This window comes from Protomyctophum parallelum (assembly GCF_964188405.1).
Source record: "Protomyctophum parallelum genome assembly, chromosome: 16".
NCBI classification, from domain to species: domain Eukaryota; kingdom Metazoa; phylum Chordata; class Actinopteri; order Myctophiformes; family Myctophidae; genus Protomyctophum; species Protomyctophum parallelum.
This window is the reverse complement of record NC_139711.1, coordinates 37,311,794-37,330,793: the sequence shown is the minus strand read 5'-3', so window position 1 is coordinate 37,330,793 and position 19,000 is coordinate 37,311,794. Positions and strand designations below refer to the sequence as shown.

Sequence of the window (19,000 nt, the reverse complement as noted above, 5' to 3'; positions counted from 1 at the left end):
AAGAGTTGACAGTTTATATGCATCGAATAACAGTAAATTAACCATTCTCTGATATGATCTCCCTGTATTCTTATCGTAACAGTTAGAATAGATGGTAAATGTACATCAGCCAGGTGCAGTAAACTCACATAATAAAGACAAATAACCATATTATACTGAGTGTGTAAACATTAACCCTAGAACACTAAACATCCTTTTTGTCACACCATCCCTAAACTCTGGTATGTTTTACCCAATGTAAAATATTCCATTACAAATATTTCTCATCAAATTCAGCAGTACATCGCAATTTGAGGTACTCTTCATTAATATGCCATCATGACTTTTCACATAGGGCGGCACTTTACTTAGGGTGGAAAAATCAATCATCAATTATTTGTTTAACCGTTTCACCCGTAAAGCCTGACTCGTGGTGGCGCTACACCATGCCACCTTTCCATACAACTCGTGAGCCATACAGTATGTCAACTCCCAATATTTGCCTGTACTTAACACCTTTAAAATATGAATTGGCAAATGAACAGCTAGGGCAGAATGGTCTGATGGATTTAATCTGTTTGGGGAAATGCATCATGAACACAAGAATAGCTTAAGTGTGTGTTTCTCCATCTGTGTGTTTCTCCATCTGTAGATACATACTGTACGTATGTATCTATCAGAAACGCACGCGCGCACACACACACACACACACACACACACACACACACACTGTAGGTGTACATACATGCCCAGTTTTTGGCAGGAGAGAGGATACGCTGAAGAGCTTTACGTCTTCAACACTATTACCATGGCGACAACAGCAATGTTTCCTTTCAGCCAGAGATGAAGTATACTTGAACGAGCACCGGGACCATGACCCTGCATACTAACTACTCATCCCAGTGCATACCCCAGGGTGAACTCATAAAACTTAACCACCATGCTAAATTCAACACCTGTTGTCACTCTACAAGACAAGGGAACGGCTAAATCTACCCTCCGACGGTGTCCCGGTGTGCAGCCATAAGTGGACGCTACACTTTTATTGGTTACGCGTCACCTTAACATGGTGATATGGCTTTATGGCTCGTCTGAAAAGGTCTCGTCTATTATTTCTCATTAAACTTTGGCGTGTTCATTTGAGTGTGTGTGAGTGTGTGTGTGTGTGGGGGGGGGGGATTTTTGATTAAACTTTGCCACGTTCATTTGAGTGTGTGAGTGTGTGTCAGGACTGCAAAAGCACTTCCCATTTTCTGCTGCAGTCTGAAAACTCACCTCTTCAGACCTCACCCACTATCATACTACAGGCCTTTTCAAGAATTTGAGGGGCGATTACACAAGCGTATTTTCACGGGCACGGTCCCGTGAAATACTTTTTCACGGGACTGTGCACACGCCCGAAGACCTGGATTGTGTTGAGCTTCTTTTTTTTACGTGCCGTGCCTCATGAGCAGACCTGGAGCAAACCTTCACTCGCTGCCCATATGAAAGGACCTTAAGTATGTTATTTACAAGCTGTGTATTTCCCTCTCCACAGTCCACACATAACAAATGTGTCATTTAGACTAGGTTTCATGTTTCCCTGCATGCTGCTATCCTAGTTACTTTGTAGCACTTAAAGCTAACACTTAAATAAATAAAGCTGCAATCCAGAACTTAAACAGAAACACAGATTGAGAGAGTGAGGCAGGCCAGCCATTACAGCACCATGGACAGCAACACAGCGAGTGGGCTGGGCTTACTCCTTGTCAGTAGGTTATTATTAAATAGATTATTATACCTCTCAGTAGCAACGTTTCAAAATGACATTGTCCTCCCCAGTTCATTTCAGTTTAGCAACAAAATGTGAAATGACCTGCCTATACTTGCGTCTTGCGTTTGTATTGCATTTGCCCGCTTTGATCTTCTCTTCGACCTTGTTGACTCTGTTCTGTGCTCCTCCATGCTGCAACAGTGCTCCACCCACCCACACTGTTGCAGTCTTCTTCAAGTCCGCTCCGTCTGGGTTATTGTGGGACATGCGGTACACACATTATTATTATTTCTTTGACCGGCCATTCCTGGCAGCAGCAACTGAAATCCCCCTTTTGCTAAAATTATTAGTTCTTGTTAATACTTTTCATTGGTTAAATATTTGGGAATGATCGATTTAAATACATTACAAAAATACACAAAGTGTAACCCATGAAGAGACAAAACAAACAAAGAATCCTTCTTTCCACTTTCCTACCCAGTACAGATTCGTATGTCGTAATTGTCATTATTATATAGGTGAAAAATGTTTTCTGGTTCAGAATTTAAAAAAATTGCGAAAACAGCGGATCTACACTACAGTACAAGCGCATCGCAGTGTCGTGACTCGTGAGCTTGTAGATCAGCAATTTGTACTACTTTTGTGCTACACATAATAAGGTTTCTGCCTGCCTGTGACATTATGCTTATTCTCTTATACTACACCACTTCCTTGGCCTGACCTTGCACTTAGTGAGCCAATCTGGAACAGAGTGTCTGCTAAATGCCTTAAATAAAATCTAGCCTGGATACACCTCAAGGCACTCATCCATGGCAGCTTGCATATATTGAGGTTTTAAAGTCTTCTCCGGGTATCCGTTTGGTATTCGATAGCACCTCGTGCTGTCAGCTAAGCAGCACTGCTGTACCGCTGTACCTCGAGGCCTCTCTGACGCACAAACTCCCTTTACTAAAAAGAAAAAGAAAAAAAAACGTCTGCTGCTGGAAAATATGCTTTTGAGTGGTGATCAGGGGACGAAGACAAGGATTGTTCTGTGTAAACTCTGAACACTTTCCTATGAAAGCCTCGACATCCCCCGTCTGGAAAACTGCCTCTCTCTGTTTTGTGGCGGAATTGTTTTTCTGCCCCGCGGTTGTATAAATGCATCCAAGCGATGGCGTGTCGTGAAATCCCCTTTAAGCACAGATTAATGCACCCGTGGTGAGATGGGGTTAGAATGTGTCTTTTGTTGATGTGACCTCACACATATGGCCCCAGGACTGTCATCATCGTCACAATTTCGTCCATCACATGTTCTTCTCCTGCTAGAGACATTTTACCAGCAGGGTCAATAGCACTGGTGGAAAAAGTACTCACATTTTCTTTTTCCCATTTAGGCCTGAATAAAAAAAGGTATTCTGAAAGAATGTATATTCAAAGATTTCCATGAAAGCATTTTCACGATTTTTCAAAAATAGCAGACCTACAAGCTCATAGTGCGCCACTCGGTGGCCCGCTATGAGCTTGTAGATCTGCTATTTTTCAATAGCTAAAGTATAACATAATGCTTAGTTAAAACACCAAAAGGGTTTCCCACACAGAATTGGTTAAAGGTATCAATTCTGCAATAGAGAAATACTCTGTTACAAATAGAAGTGCTGAATTCTAAATGTACTTGAGTAAAAGTACAAAAGTATTGAAGTATCAAAAGTAGGAAGTACTCATTATGTAGAAGTAATTTCATAAGTTTTCAAATGTGTAAATTCTACAAGCTCACAGATCTACAAGCTCACATTGCGTCATATTGCGACCCATTGTGAGCTTGTAGATCGGCAATTTTCAAATGGCCAAAATGTATATAGGGCTGAAGTGGTTAATGTACGTTTTGTAATAATATTCAAAATCTATAAAGTAACTATAGTAACTAAAGATTTCAAATAAATGTAGTGGAGTAAAAGTAGAAGTCAAAAGTACAAATTCCTCAAATGAGTACTTAGTTACTTTCCACCACTGGTCAATAGAACATGCTTACTTTTATGTTGTTCTGTTTCTGGATGAGAACGCTATCAGCCGGGGCAGCCTCACTTTGCTACGGTGATTTACCTATTAAGCCCAGAGTAAATATTGAACCTCATGTTTGCGTTGTTGTACATGTGTGCTTAAGCCAATATGTAGACAGAGATTCGGTGCTTTCAATTCATTCATCGCCTAATTGTTTTGTGCTATTTGGGGATTCTGCTGGTTTAACTGTTAAGTGTTCTTATGGTCTTCGTGTTGTTGGGTGCGTGTGTGTGTGTGTGTGGTAAACGTCTGAAATGTTATTGTAATCACCTATAGTTGCAATGCACTCGCCATCGTTTCAGTAGCAGACCTTAAAACGGGCACACAAACATATATTCTTTTACTCCAGCCCGAGGGTCGTTGTTGTGTTTACTGCATGACAAAAACCAGAGGAGCTGTGTTGGAGGCACACGCGTCTCACTAGCTGTTCCCATGTGGCCGCAGTAATCAGGGCTTTGTTTCCCAGTGCTGTCGTCTCATTTTATGTTTCGAATCTGCGCTCAAGTCACTGATCCTCTCTAAGCAGTGCCGGGTCTGGAAAAAACAGGAACGCTCCGTGTTCATGTGCATATTGCACACATGTTTCTTTTTATTCCCATGGCTCAATGAGTCGCTCTATATTCCTGGCGGCAATAGCTCGTTTGTATGTGAAGGAATTATTTTGTACCAGATTAAACTGGGAACGACTTTCTTCAGTAATTGTGCCGTATATATGTCCTAGATGTGTGTCTGTGTGAAAGTAAGAAAGAGGAGACATTTTTCCCTGGGTATACATAAGTCCATATAGAGTGGACTTTCTCATGTTTGATGACAACATGTAGCAGCTGGGGAGGAAAATAGATTGCTCTACAGGGGCCTTTGTTTTTGCACACATGGTTTGAGTATGTAATGTAATGTAGGGATTTCTTTTCATCCACATTCATGAGATGGTTTCATGAAAAACCCTTCTTTTAAAGAAGGTAAAGTCACTTAATTTCAGAATGATACACAATACAATTAATTCTCCTACTTATTTGCCATGTGTATTTCCCAGGAGGAGCTTATAGTTTTTACACTGTGTGGATTCCTAATTTCCTACAGTACGACACCGCCTGCTGCAGTCTGTCGCTGTATGCACGGCCTCCACACAGTAACGGCATGTATAGGCTGCTTTTTGTTGTTTGAGAAAATCTCGTTGATATCCGATGACAAAGTCTGATTGGAACCAGAACCTCACTGATCCAACACCAGCTGGTCTGAGTTCTCTCCCTCCAGAGACATAAAGGGCTCTTAAGCAAGGGGCTTAAAATGTGCGGGCATACACACAAACAGGCACACACACACACACACACACACACACACACACACACACACACACGTACGTACAGTATGCTGCATACAGGTACACACACACACACACACACACACACACACACACACACACACTCAAACGCATACTGCACGGAGTGCACGCACACATACAAAACAGATACACAGTGTGATGCATGCACAGGGACTGTGGTTTGTACTGTGGTATAGAGCTTCATTGCAGTGGAGTGTGACCCACACTCTCTGGAATGATTGTTGATGCAGAACACGTGTGGAGCTGTGGTGAGGTACCTGGCTGCTGCCTGGTCCCAGAACACGTGTGGAGCTGTGGTGAGGTACCTGGCTGCTGCCTGGTCCCACATGTGTTGAGACGCTTTGAGGTACCTCCTGGCTGCATGGCTGCTGCCTCCATCATGAATGTGACAGGATCTGCGGTTTCTGCCTCGGTCCAGACTCAGGATCTGCGGTTTCTGCCTCGGTCCTGTGTGTGTGTGTGTGTGTGTGTGTGTGTGTGTGTGTGTGTGTGTGTGTGTGTGTGTGTGTGTGTGTGTGTGTGTGTGTGTGTGTGTGTGTGTGTGTGTGTGTGCGTGTGCGTGTGTGTGTGAGCGAATTAATTGTCAAATAATGAATGGCTGTTCTTCATGTGCGTCTCTCCCTCCAGATGGCGGACCAAACAGAACCTGGACTACTGTTTCCTAATGATGTACGCCCAGGCCAAAGGGACCTACTATGTACAGGTATTGAACACAACTCCTTGGCTCTGTGGACTGAAGAAAATAAACCATTTACTATGAATGTTTACTATTAGTATAATACAAGTAAGACGCGCAAACGCGTGAAGCGAACGCAGCTCGTGTGTGTGTGGTTGTGTGTGTGTGTGCTACAGCTGCGCCCTGTGTGTGTGTGTGTGTGTGTGTGTGCGTGCGTGCGTGCGTGCCACAGCTGCGCCCTCTGGTGGCGGGCCGGTGGTGTAACAGCGTGACACCACACAGCGTGACACACACACACACAGACACTCAGCCCCTGCTGTCATAGTAAGTGGCTCACTGCGTTCGCAATTAGACTGAAGCCCCATATACTTGAAATGAAGTCATTTCACTGAAAATTGGCAAGGGAAGGAAGTGTAAATTTAGCTTAAGATGCTGAATCTGACCTTTGCCGTCCGTGGGCCTGTCTCTTTCTCTCCTTTAAACCTCTGTCATCATGACTTGAGGAGTCATGATGGATGTGGTACGAATGTGGTAGTCCATACATCCCTATACACTACCTCGTCTAAGGTTAGGTACTGAATGGTAGAATAGTCAGTTCTTAACCAGGAAGAAGTACTGCCGTAGCAGACAACCTGCAGCACATTAAAACTAAATCCTTCTAGGTGCAAGGCTTGAAGATACCACTTCACCACTTTTCAACATCTTTTTTTCATCATCTTTGGGCAGTTCGGACACCCGTTCACCAGTGACATCATCATTAGGCAGATTTATTTTTAAACAAGTTTTTATTTTTTAATATATTTAGATTTTTATTATCGTGAGAACGATGGCTTCAACTTTTGCATTGCAACTTTTCAGGAGAAGAAAGCCTGCCGTTTCTATTAGCTTGGATTCACCATCGATGATGTCACTGGTGGACGGGTTTCTGAACTGCCTTCCTATGAGACACAGACTGAGTAGGAAAAAATTTTGGTATTTCATCATGAACATTAGTTAGGACCAATTATAGGAAGAGAAGTTGAAAAGTGGTGAAGTGGTCCTTTAAGGTGAAGAAAATGCCAGCACTCATTGTTTGTCCTTTTGTCCTTTTGGTTCTTAACCAGAAGACATACATCTGATGACCTGAAAATGTGTTGTCACCGTCGCTGCATTAAAAACGGCCATAAAGGCAGTCTGTCAGTGTTCCGCTCCTCTATTCACTCAGGGTAATGGATGTTGCCCTTTTCATAACAGGCCATAAAAGAGCTTTTTTTGTTGATAAAAAACGGTCTCCAACAAGAGATCTCGGAATATAATATTCAATAGTTTCCTTTCTCTCGCCTCCCTCTTTCGGCCAATGGAAAGTGGGCTGGCGTCATCTGCTGCCCTTTTGCTTTCCTCGTTCTGTGTGAACAGCGATCAAAAACTTCTGAAGGGAATATTGTTTTGTAATCTGTATCTAAGCACGGCCGCTGTGAACAGCCTGCAGGGAAGAGGCTTCAAATAGCTGAACTTTTGGAGTACGGAACAGTGGTATATATTTATGTTGATAGAGCTATAACCCTGACATCCATCGTGTCTGGCTGCCAGGGTGGCCAAGAGACAGACAAGAGTTTTGACAGGAACGCCATTCCGTGATGCGTGTTTTGGCACTAGCACTCACTCTGAACTTTAAGGATTGTTTTTTTTTTTTGCTCCCCTGAGGATACAGGGTAATTACTTTCACGTTGATTCTGCGGAGACAGAAGTTGAAGGAGATGTTAATTCTGTCAGCTGGGATCCAGGTTATGTTTAACCCATTAAACCATTATTTTATACTTCTCGTGAAAATGTGTGCAAATCTTCTTTCACAGCAAACATTTTTAACTCCTATCTTTAATTCTGGGGGTCCCTGGAACAATATATTTTCAGATGGGGGTCGGCGGACAATTACATATTATTTTACGAAATAGTTTGAGAAACACAGCTTTTTCAGAAAAACCATCAGGATTTGATGAAGTATAGGGAAACTGAACACTATAGCATTGACTTTTCATTAGTTTTCTGCCTTTCTCCTGCTCATGTTTTTTGAAGATGTGGCGTTGACACATCTCCAGGAGCAGCAGCTGTCTGTCGGCCGTAGCATTGACTTTGGAAAGAGAGTACGCTTGGTTTCCGTCCATGATTATAGAGCTGAGTAGATGCATGTGTGCCCAGACACGTCAATGCCAGCACGGTTTCTGTTTGACCCCACCGGTGTGTTCTTCAAAGCTCAGAGGGATTGGCCTCCACACCTGCCCTGGAATGGGCTTGAAATGATGCCCAGACACAATAAACTTTTGCATTCTTACAAAAGATGTCTCTCTCTCTCTCTCTCTCTCTCTCTCTCTCTCTCTCTCTCTCTCTCTCTGTCTCTCTCTCTCTCTCTCTCTCTCTGTCTCTCTCTCTTCTCTCTCTCTCTCTCTCTCTCTCTCTCTCTCTCTCTCTCTCTCTTCTCCTCTCTCTCTCCTCTCTCTCTCTCTCTCTCTCTGTCTCTCTCTAATGATGATCCCTCTCTCTCTCTCTCTGTCTCTCTCTCTCTCTCTCTCTCTCTCTCTCTCTCTCTCTCTCTCTCTAATAATGATCTCTCTCTCTCCCCCTCTCTCTCTCTCTCTCTCTCTCTCTGTCTCTCTCTAATGATGATCCCTCTCTCTCTCTCTCTCTCTCTCTCTCTCTCTCTCTCTCTCTCTCTCTCTCTCTCCCCCTCTCTCTCTATCTCTATCTCCCTCTCTCTCTCTCCCTCTCTCTCTCTAATGATGTGCCAAACTGATGATGCCTTGCAGTGCGTCGTCGATCAGCATGTTCAGGTTTCGGTACCCATGCGTTGGGCCGGTTATTGTACGGGTGAAATAGTCTATCTCTGTTGCTGATCAAGCTTTAGTTACACCCAACAGAATCCTTTGGCTAACAATGGCGATTCACACTGATGTCTGGGATCTCCATATAATATAATGTTGCCAGTCATGACATGCCCATAACGTGACATTGAGCTTTGGTTTGACGTTACCCACAGCCCAAACCATTGCCTAACAACTAATTAAACGAAACCAAACTTACCTGGGGTAAAACACATTTATGGTCTGTCACCACAAAATATGAATAGATTTGTACAGTAATGTTTGCTGTCTAAACTCTCTGAACTCTCTGAAAATCAACAAAACACATTTACACAGTTACTCTGCAGACTTGGAATTGTGAAGGGTTGTTTTTCTACTAAAGCGGATGGTGATAGGTAATTGCCATCTGTCATCGTCCAGTATATCAGTTCCCTTGCCCACTATGCGGCTTCCTGAACACACATCCAGGCCCGTCTCCACTCCTCAGCAGGCAAGCGGGGCCGCTTAGGAAGGCATGGGGAGATGGGAAGTGACAGGCGTGCGTGGGCCCAGTGTTGGAGATTTGCCCCTGAAAACACAAGCATTATTATGCCGCAGATTATTCTCTCCCTATTCACCTCATCATCACTTTAGTGGCATACACATGCACACAAAGACACTCGCACTGCATGTGCGCGCGCACGTGCACAATTGCACATGACACAAAGAAGCTGAGAGTTGGTGTCACATTTCCTCACGGTTATCTTCAGCACAATGGGCTGTGATTTTCCTCTATCTCAGCTCCAAAAGGTCACGTTGGACTGAGATTCCTCCCCACGGCGTGATGACTAATGAGAATTTGTCCGTTCTTTTTTTATGAAGTGTCATAATTACGCTCTCCGCTACATTGTGGAGTGTACAGGCGGACCAATACAAATGGCCATTACGTTTTCATCGTGGCTAGTATTTTATCCTGACTTATGTTTACGACCCTTCAGGAGTTTTCAATTATTGAGCCGTTTGAGCCATATGTTTGCAATCACAAAAACCCATTGTTGCAAATTACACCTATTAGCATGTAATGGAACTTAATGATGGCATTGTCAGATTAAATTCACCCGCTATTAGAGGGAAGAAATAACGCTACGGCAAAGTCTAACCCTCCATCTCGTCTCCCCCCCTCACCCTCCAACCCTCTGTCTTTCTCAGCTGGAGGACGATATCGTGGCGCGTCCAAACTACTTCACCACCATGAAGAACTTTGCCCTGCAGCAGCCGTCCGAGGAGTGGATGATTCTGGAGTTCTCCCAGCTGGGCTTCATCGGTGAGACAAATTAACAGCCAGAGTTACCAAAGCATGCCAGCGTAGGAGCTAAACAAAATGACACTGACATGGGTTCAGAAGTGTTAACATAGCGTACCGCTGCGTGAATTAAATAGCTACAGCTGTGAGCTTGCTAAAACGTAGCCATAGTAGTAGTGTCAGATGTGCGTGTATGCCACCAACAGCAACCAATGCAATTTAATAATTCATTATTTTCATACATACTGTTATACTACAAATAATACCCTTACATTATATTGTTGTATGGAAAATTCCATTCATTATAGAATATTATTTTACAATTGTATTATATATGAGCTTTAAAAACTGGAATAATGTGTAAGTGTATTAATATGTGGACAAAACTAATGTGTGCCAGTCAATGGAAGAGGTTTTTCATTCAGCATTTGGTCTATCTTGAACCCTGGCACTGACTCATGATTTCACTTAGTTTAAAATCACTTTGCAAAAGCACTTTGCAAATCTTTGCAAAGTGCAAATCTCAGTTTTTGTCAGCAAGTTCAGTTGTATCATTATAATGAGCAAGCTACTTAAGTAGGCCTAGTTTAAAAAGTCAAAAGTTCTGATAGGATCTGCAGCTCAGCTGGAAACTCACTCCCAACTCACGGGAACTAAATGTAAAGGGTGCACACGCAGTGAATTAAATCTGCCCGATTAATTGAAGCGTCAACCTTCGTTTGAGCTGGTTTCTAATTATACTGTCGGGACCAATCAATTACTCCTATCTTCCGGATTCAATCAGTAGAGCCTGGCATGTGGAAACCCAGGGTGCGCTTGGTCGGAACTGGAGTAAATTGGATTGATTTGAAAGCCAGTGATGGCGTGTGATTTCTGTGGGAACAGATTCCTGTAAGATGTTGGAGGCAGAGTTGGCTGAAAGTCGGAGGGATCTGTCCCGTAACCCACAAGTTCATGAATACGTTTCATCCCTGCTGCAGCCAACATCCCAACCCTACGGCACTACGATGAAGTATCATTATAATAATAGGCTCTGAACCTCAGATCCAGCAGCACCCCTTGTGGTACTATGATCCCGATAATATGTGCACATGTAGAGAGATCCAGAAGGATTTGACAGATGTAAATAAGGAAACTAATTAACAATGCCACGACTGATGTCTTACAAATGAAATTAAAAACTCGTCATCATCATTTGTTTTGTCTTTTGAAAGTAAAGAACATTATTGTTATCTCTCTGCACAAATGTGGACCATGTGTTTTAGGGGCTTAAAGGGGGATTGGATTCCCAGGAAACCCAGCATGAAGGACTGTTGACAGCCAGCACAGGGCCCTGGTCCCAGAGTAAATAAGGACCAAATAACCTTGGCTGTGGTTTCCAAGGCCAGACACGTGCTGAACACACTCTGTAAAGCAGGTTTCACATCCAGAATCAGTTTCTGGGAGCATATCCGCTGTTCCATGTTATGGTCAATCCTGCTAATTAGTAGAAATTAACTCTGGGATCATATCTCCCCGGAGCATATCTGCCGGGGTGGAATCAGTCAGACATGAGATAGGCCGTCATTTGACCGGAGGTAATTGGTGGAAATAGCACTGCTCTGAGGTCACGGCATAGGGCTTTGGGGCAGATAACTTAGCCTCGTTTTGTCATAAGACTGTTGCCAGCCCAGCGGCAACTCAATCCCACGTTGTTGTTTTCATCTCATGAGCTACAGTATATTGACTGTCCTGACATTCTCTATTCATGGTGGTGAAAGAGGAGGCTTGTGTCTTGTGACTTTCTGCTGATCAGTAAAGAACAGAAAAGAGTGCTACCGCTGCACTGCACACCACTCCTCTGTAGTGTATGTATGCACAGTAGTACAAGTATGCTAGCCTGGCTAATAAGCCAGACCGAATCAGCCGTTGGCAAAAGACAATTGCCTGCCGTTGTGTGATATTAGTCTGGCTTATTAGCCAGGCTACAAGTATGCACCCCATTCCTCTGTACATGCAGAGTATACAATACAAGGTGCATAAAACCGCAATTTTAAAAAGCCACTAATACAATTGCAATGAAAATGAAATGGGCTAAAAGACACCAAATCCTGTATACAAAAGCCTAAAGTAAGTAAAGTAAAGTCTACAGTAATTAAAAAGGTGAATTTTGCCAGCCTATAAGCCTCTCAGACAAGGCATGTCAAAAGCTTGCATGGTCTGGACACAATGGCCTGGTCCCTTCACGTTATTAACCTCAGACTGCAGGGCAATCTTAACCAATTCAAACTACTGTATATATTTTGTTCACTGGGTGAACAGTCGGTCTGCACTTTACCCCCTCCTTTTCACCTAATCTCTTTGCTGAAAATAACTGATCTACAAGCTTATAGATCTGCTATTTTCACCTAATGTTCACCTATTATGTCACGTCCAGAATAGGGACAGGGCTCCTCTTGTCAAAGGTTCTCTCATGTCTTTCCTCTGTTCGATGGAGAAGATTCTCATCATACCACACTCTCAAGTCTCAGTCTGTGACGCGCTATGAGGCTTTCTCTCCCATGCTCACTCTCTCTCTCTCGCACAAAAAATGACACAGTGTCGCTCTCTCTCCTCCCATGAGCCTCTGCTGCTCCACTTTACTCTAATAGGTCCCTGAGCTCCACTAGGGGCCCGGCTTAACCCATTTTAGGGCGGGAACCCCTTTTGGTGTTAGCATTACGTTATGCTTTAGCTATTTAAAAATAGCAGATCTACAAGCTCATAGCGCGCCACCGAGTGGCGCGCTACGAGCTTGTAGGTCTGCTATTTTTGAAAAATCGAAGAACGACTGACATAGAAACATAGCTTTTTCAGAAAACTGTCATTTTCAAACAGACATTTTTAGAATCTGATCTCAGGTCAGAATGGGTTAACTGGTGATTGATGTCTGCCTTCCCATCCTCTCTCCCCGTCACACTGTCCCGTCCCAGCATCCCCTGCAAAGCTCCTCATTACTGTGGCCTCACCGTGTCGAGAAAAGAAACAATCATCACACCCCTGGAGGGCCTGGAACAGTGGTTCCCAAACGTCTTCATGTCAAAGACCCCCAAATTGACACTAATTAGCCCGTGGACCCCCATTTGAAAAGATATGCCAGGGACCCCCATGAGAGAAGATTTTTTACGGCTCTAGCAGTGATTCTCAACCCGTTTAATTTCAAGGACCCCCAATTGTAAAATCAATGTTAATTTAAGTGTACAAATCCATTTGTACACTCTCTGAGTTACAGATAAGGGTCCATTTGGTTCCATTTGTACACTCAACAGTTACAGGACCCAGTCATTTTGGTTCCAAACTATCATTTAGCTGGGGACCCCCTAGAACTCCCTCAAGGGCCCCTGGGGGTCACACTGCCCTAGAAGTTCTCGCACCATCTCCGGTGTGACTTTTTACGAGTGGCGGCAGACAGGATTTGGGTGAAGTTTGCTTTGGGTTCGTGCAAGGTCAGATTCTGTGGTTAGTTATTATCCTCAAGACAGATTCAGTTTAGCAGAAAAAAGAACACCCCAGACTGCAATGTGACACAGATGCTGTCCCGGATTGAAAGGTATATAAGGATTGTATAGGTTACTCTAAATGGATTATAATGACGTAATTTTGTTCACATTCATACTAGTTCTGTGTGTCTGTTAAATAACATCAGGTGCTTCTTTCTGTCCTATAATTGACAGACCTAGAGAAAACTCAGGAAAAGCTGATCTACAAGGTCACAAAGCATGAATATTTTTGGATTCATGAAACCACTGGAAAGTGGTTTAAATTTAAGTTGTTAAATCTGCCTGTGGGTTTTATAAATATGGAACAAAAATGAAAAACTATTAACAAAAATAATAACTACTTTGGATCCATTGGAACACATTCCTTTTAGCATGTTTTAGCAAAGTAACCAACCCTTTTGGACACATGGTTTCAGCGACATTTCAAAGCATGAAGCCAAAGGCCCAACTTAAGATCAGCTGATCTCTCTCTTGAAAGAAGTTTTCTGTACAAATCTTTTTGCTCTCATCCCCAATTCTCTCTCTCTCTCTCTCTCTCTCTCTCTCTCTCTCTCTCTCTCTCTGTGTCTCTCATTATTGGAGGGGGCATTTTCTTTTTTATGAGTTTAAATCCATACAGTGAAAAGCGTGTCCAACAGGCTCTTGACAGCTGCTGATTCCTCTGCTGTCCCTTGCTGAGTTTAATTAAGCGTGTCCCGCGCTCGCCTGTCAGTTTAATGCCAACATCCAGCACAGCCCTGTGCGCTGAGGGAAGGAACTGGTCTGTCTACTGCACTACATTACACCCTTCTCTCATTTGATTGCCTCAGGGTGCATACGTTTGTTAGATAACAGTCCAACAGGCATTAATTAGTCCGACAATACGGCCGGGTTAAAACTAACCTGTGGGTCCCAACATGTGCGGCAGGTTAAAACTACAACCTGTGGGTCCCGACAGGCGCGGCGGGTTAACACTTACCCGTGGCTAAGACATGCACGACAGGTTAAAACACGACAGGTTAAAACTAACTAGTGACGGGTTAAAACTAACCCGTGGCTCCCGACATGCGTGGCAGGTTACACCTAACAAACTAATGAAAACAAGAGCTTGTGACTAAATATTAACAACATTGGTTCAGATCCAGGTTATTTTTTTTTCCTTTTCCCGAAAAGTAACAGTTTTGGACATACAGGGTTTCTGCCGACAGCATACAAGCCAGGTTTCTACCGACAGCAACGATAGGTAGTTAACTATAGTCTATCTCTCTCTCTCTCTCTCTCTCTCTCTCTCTCTCTCTCTCTCTCTCTCTCTCTCTCTCTCTCTCTCTCTCTCTCTCTCTCTCTCTCCAACCCCCTCAGTTTCTCTCACCACCTCTCATCCATCCACGTCTCTCTGGTGTTTAATTGGAGTGTTTGGTAGTAGTTGTACGTGGGCTCAGCCCTGGGACATGGAGGCCAGCTCACTCTGCTTTAAATGAGCGATCCACTTCAGCCCACAGCGAGGGTTGTAGATGAGGTGATGGAGCAGTAACTCCAATCCGCCACGGCCCGGAACCTCCAGTGTGATAGAGCACTCTTGAGAGCGTAAAATGAAACCAAATGGACCCCCAAGGGTTACACTCTCAAGAATTACACAGACATTAGAATTTGGTTACCAGCTCTTCCATCATTTAGCTGGGGACCAACTGGAACTCACTCAAGGACCACTGGTGTTGAAAACCACTGTGATAGAGGAGGAGGTTGGGGGCGGGGTGTCATTCTTGGCGTCTGATGTCCTTGTCCAACGTGACCAACATACAGGGCTCCAACGAAGAGCTGGAAAGTCTTGAGTAACCTAGACATTTGATTAGAAACATTTGCAGGGATAGGAAAAGTGTAGGAATTGCCAAGGTACGGGGCAATTATGGAAAACAAAATAAGCTGTTGTACACTCTTGAATGCATATTTTTTTGGAGCTGTGGACTCGCTCTCATTTGACGTGCTGCATTTGTTGTTCAGAATAATGTTGTGTTATATACAGTCATATGTCCCATTCATTGATATTGTCACTATCACCATCTGCTTACATAATGCTGAACAACGATATTGACCAAATGGTCAAATAGTGTCAATCATCAAGTAGCAGTCAGTGTTGAGAATGTGAGCAGTTTGCTGTGAAGAGCAGATTGAATGTTTACAGTTTTGCTAGGACGACACTGCTAACTCATATGTTTGCATTTGCAGACCTGTGTTGCCACTGCACCTTGTGTACAGAATGGTCTCTGACCGTCGGGTCACTCTGGCACTATCCTATTGTTTTTTATTATTACATATTATTTTATCATAAATCAATGTTATTGAACACCCTTTACGTCTGTGTGTTGGTTAAATTGAAGCAATGAAAAGCATTAAAAAGTGCTTCTGACCAAACCAGCTAACTCCATTGGATCCTCAAACTGTCGACTAAACCAGCTAACTCCACCCCCTCTCCCAGTAATTCTCCTTTTTTTAAAATATTGTTCTTCATTTCCAGGAAACTTTATATTTTTAATTTCCTGAAATTTTTTAGTTAGCTGACTGGCGGATCTCATACCTCTGTGTGGAAAAAATGTGTCTGTGGAATTCTCTCAGATGTAATAATAGATGGCGTTGACCTCTCCAGCATGAATTCCAGTGCGCAGGCATTGTGTGGTCCACACACAGTGCCCCATTGCGATGCGTGTGAGCCCTTGTTGGGGGTGCAGGGGGGTGCACACCCTTCTTTGGGTACAGGGGGTTGCACACCCTTCTTGGGGTACAGGGGGGTGCACACCCTTCTTGGGGTACAGGGGGGTGCACACCCTTCTTTGGGTACAGGGGGGTGCACACCCTCCTTTGGGTACAGGGGGGTGCACACCCTTCTTGGGGTACAGGGGGGTGCACACCCTTCTTGGGGTACAGGGGGGTGCACACCCTTCTTTGGGTACAGGGGGTGCACACCCTTCTTTGGGTACAGGGGGTGCACATGGAGAATGGGAGCCCTTGTTGGGGGTACAGGGGGGTGCACACCCTTCTTTGGGTACAGGGGGGTGCACACCCTTCTTGGGGTACAGGGGGGTGCACACCCTTCTTTGGGTACAGGGGGGTGCACACCCTTCTTTGGGTACAGGGGGTGCACATGGAGAATGGGAGCCCTTGTTGGGGGTACAGGGGGGTGCACACCCTTCTTGGGGTACAGGGGGTGCACATGGAGAATGGGAGCCCTTGAATGGGAAACATGCTGAATGCCAAATGATGACTTTTTTCCCCCGTTCCAGTCCATTGTGTTCGTGCAGCCCTCCCATCTGACCACGGCAGTCGAATCATTTTCAGACCACGTTAATTTTAATGATCGATCCATTTTCCGATCATGTTCCGATCGTGTTCCGATCAGCTAGGAGTTGGACCCAATGAGAACTCACCTTCCAGTGTTTTAAAGAGAAGTGTTAATGAAACATTTACATTCATTTGTTTTAATATTAACTCTTTGGGTTATTATTAATTATGTAATTCATCCGCCAGTGCCAGTGTTTTCAGCGTTTTCAGCGTTTTTTACCTTCTTTTGTTTTTAACCCATTTTGCGCGGGAATCCCTTTTGGTGGTTACATACATTATGTTATAATTTAGCTATTGAAAAATAGCAGATCTACAAGATCATAGCGCGCCACCGAGTGGCGTGCTACGAGCTTGTAGGTCTGCTATTTTTGAAAAATCGTTAAAATCTTTCAGAATCTTTTTTTTATTTCGACGTCAGACCTGAATGGGTTAAGAGCCACTGCAGGCGCAATGTGTCCAGGTCCAGGATGTAAACCAAGCTACATGTGGGAGCCAGAGGCACGTCTCTCTTTTCACAAGGAGAGAAAACAAAAATCATCTGCAGGCTTCTGGAAAGTGCACATAATATTCCATGGCAATTCGGCCAGTAGTTTTCAAGATGTTGTTTCGGAACAAAGTCATCAACTGTAAAAATGTCAGAAACATGATCATTTGTATTCATGTTTAGTACAGTATGTTTTCAGATTGCAGTAATCTGTTTGCGTTGTTCCTATACTGTATCATTTATCCACCGTATTGTTGGATCACAATTGACATTTTCAATGCTGTAGATGTCCCAAAATAAATTACAATAGAGCAAAACGATACTATAATGCCTAATTTATACAACAGTGTTGAATGCCGGCCCAGGCCGTAGCGTAGCGGTCTGGGCACCGGACTGGTGATCCAGTCGCGGTGTGCCGCGGGTTCGACTCCCGAACCCGACACGGCCTTTACCGCATGTCATCCCCCCATCTCTCTCCCGTTTCCTGTCAGCCTACTATCTGTCCCTTAAAAAATCAATAAAAGGCGTAAGCCGCAAAGAAATATATTAAAAAAAAAAAAAAAAAAACAGTGTTGAATGCCAAAATAGCTATAGTATACAGTATACAGTATACAGTATACAGTAAATCAGGATTTACGTCAGGCCTGCATCAGTTAATAATAATAATAATAAACATTTATTTGTATAGCACCTTTCATGACATCAAATGCAGCTCAGAAATGCTTTACAGAACAATGGAGAATAAAAGAAAAGCAAGGCAACGACATTAAAAAACAAGCAGTAATGCAATACAGTGAGGACATGAATAACAAAAAATATATATAAGATCACTTAAAAGCAATGTTGTAGAAGTGGGTCTTGAGCTGAGCTTTAAGAATGTCTACAGAGGCTGCCTGACGAAGGTACAGAGGGAGCTTGTTCCATGCCGATGGCCCGTAGAAGTTGTTGTTACTGTTTATTGTAATTATGCCAGGGACCTCACAGCACAATTAGGCCTACATAAACGTAATTATCCAACTGACCGATAACAATCATTGAGACACCATAAGAATATTTCCCTGCTCTCAGGATTAGCAGCGCTGAGCTAAATACATAATTCCCAGGAGGCAAATCTAGGCTCTGAATGCAGTAATGGGATGAGTCTGCTCCCTCAAGCCTCTTTCAGGTGCTCCAGAGCGGCTTAGAAGCTACGAACTCCTTTCATCCTCATTAGCATTCTGGGACTATAGCTGTCACACAGCAGGGCCAGCGGCGCTGGGCACAATCAGCAGGCATATGTCTGTGTGCATCTATCGGTATGTACCTCTCTGCATACGAGCATCAGCTGCGAGGCAGGTGGAGGGGAGGACAAGAGAGTGGGTTCATGAGGTGTGACACGTCCACAGGCAATGCAGCAAATGAACCGCTATCAGACCGAGAGAGAACGAGACCGGAAAGGTAATTCTTTTCAGATAAGTGCGTTAATGCCAAAATGATTAGATGTGCTCATTTGTCAGGGATTGTCACGGGGATTCAGATTGAAATCCGTCAGCCTCTTCCTCACCACACTATAGTGGTGGTCAGTGGGATGTTGATGCACCTGCATCGAGCAGGCCTCGTCATGAGAGGAGAAGCCCCTTCCACGGTCCTCTCTGGATTCCAGAATTCCCCATGTCACGTGCGCATCATGATGTATTGTAAAGGTCGTGAATCACGCCTTCCTGATCTGCTGCTCCTTGGGAACGCACTTCCCAGTTTCTTTTCAAACCATGTGAGAAGATCATGTTCTATCACTGGTACA

The 19,000-nt window shown here is 43.8% G+C and overlaps 1 protein-coding gene across 1 annotated transcript in view; it reads left to right on the top strand.

Annotated features, from left to right (window-relative positions):
- The window catches only part of mgat4b (alpha-1,3-mannosyl-glycoprotein 4-beta-N-acetylglucosaminyltransferase B), a 171,317-nt gene that overhangs the window by 128,397 nt on the left and 23,920 nt on the right, over positions 1-19,000 (top strand). Inside the window, exons 7-8 of the mRNA XM_083785167.1 lie at positions 5,742-5,817; positions 9,813-9,927. Coding sequence (XP_083641293.1) covers positions 5,742-5,817; positions 9,813-9,927 — 191 coding nt within the window. The remainder of the gene's footprint in view (positions 1-5,741; positions 5,818-9,812; positions 9,928-19,000) is intronic.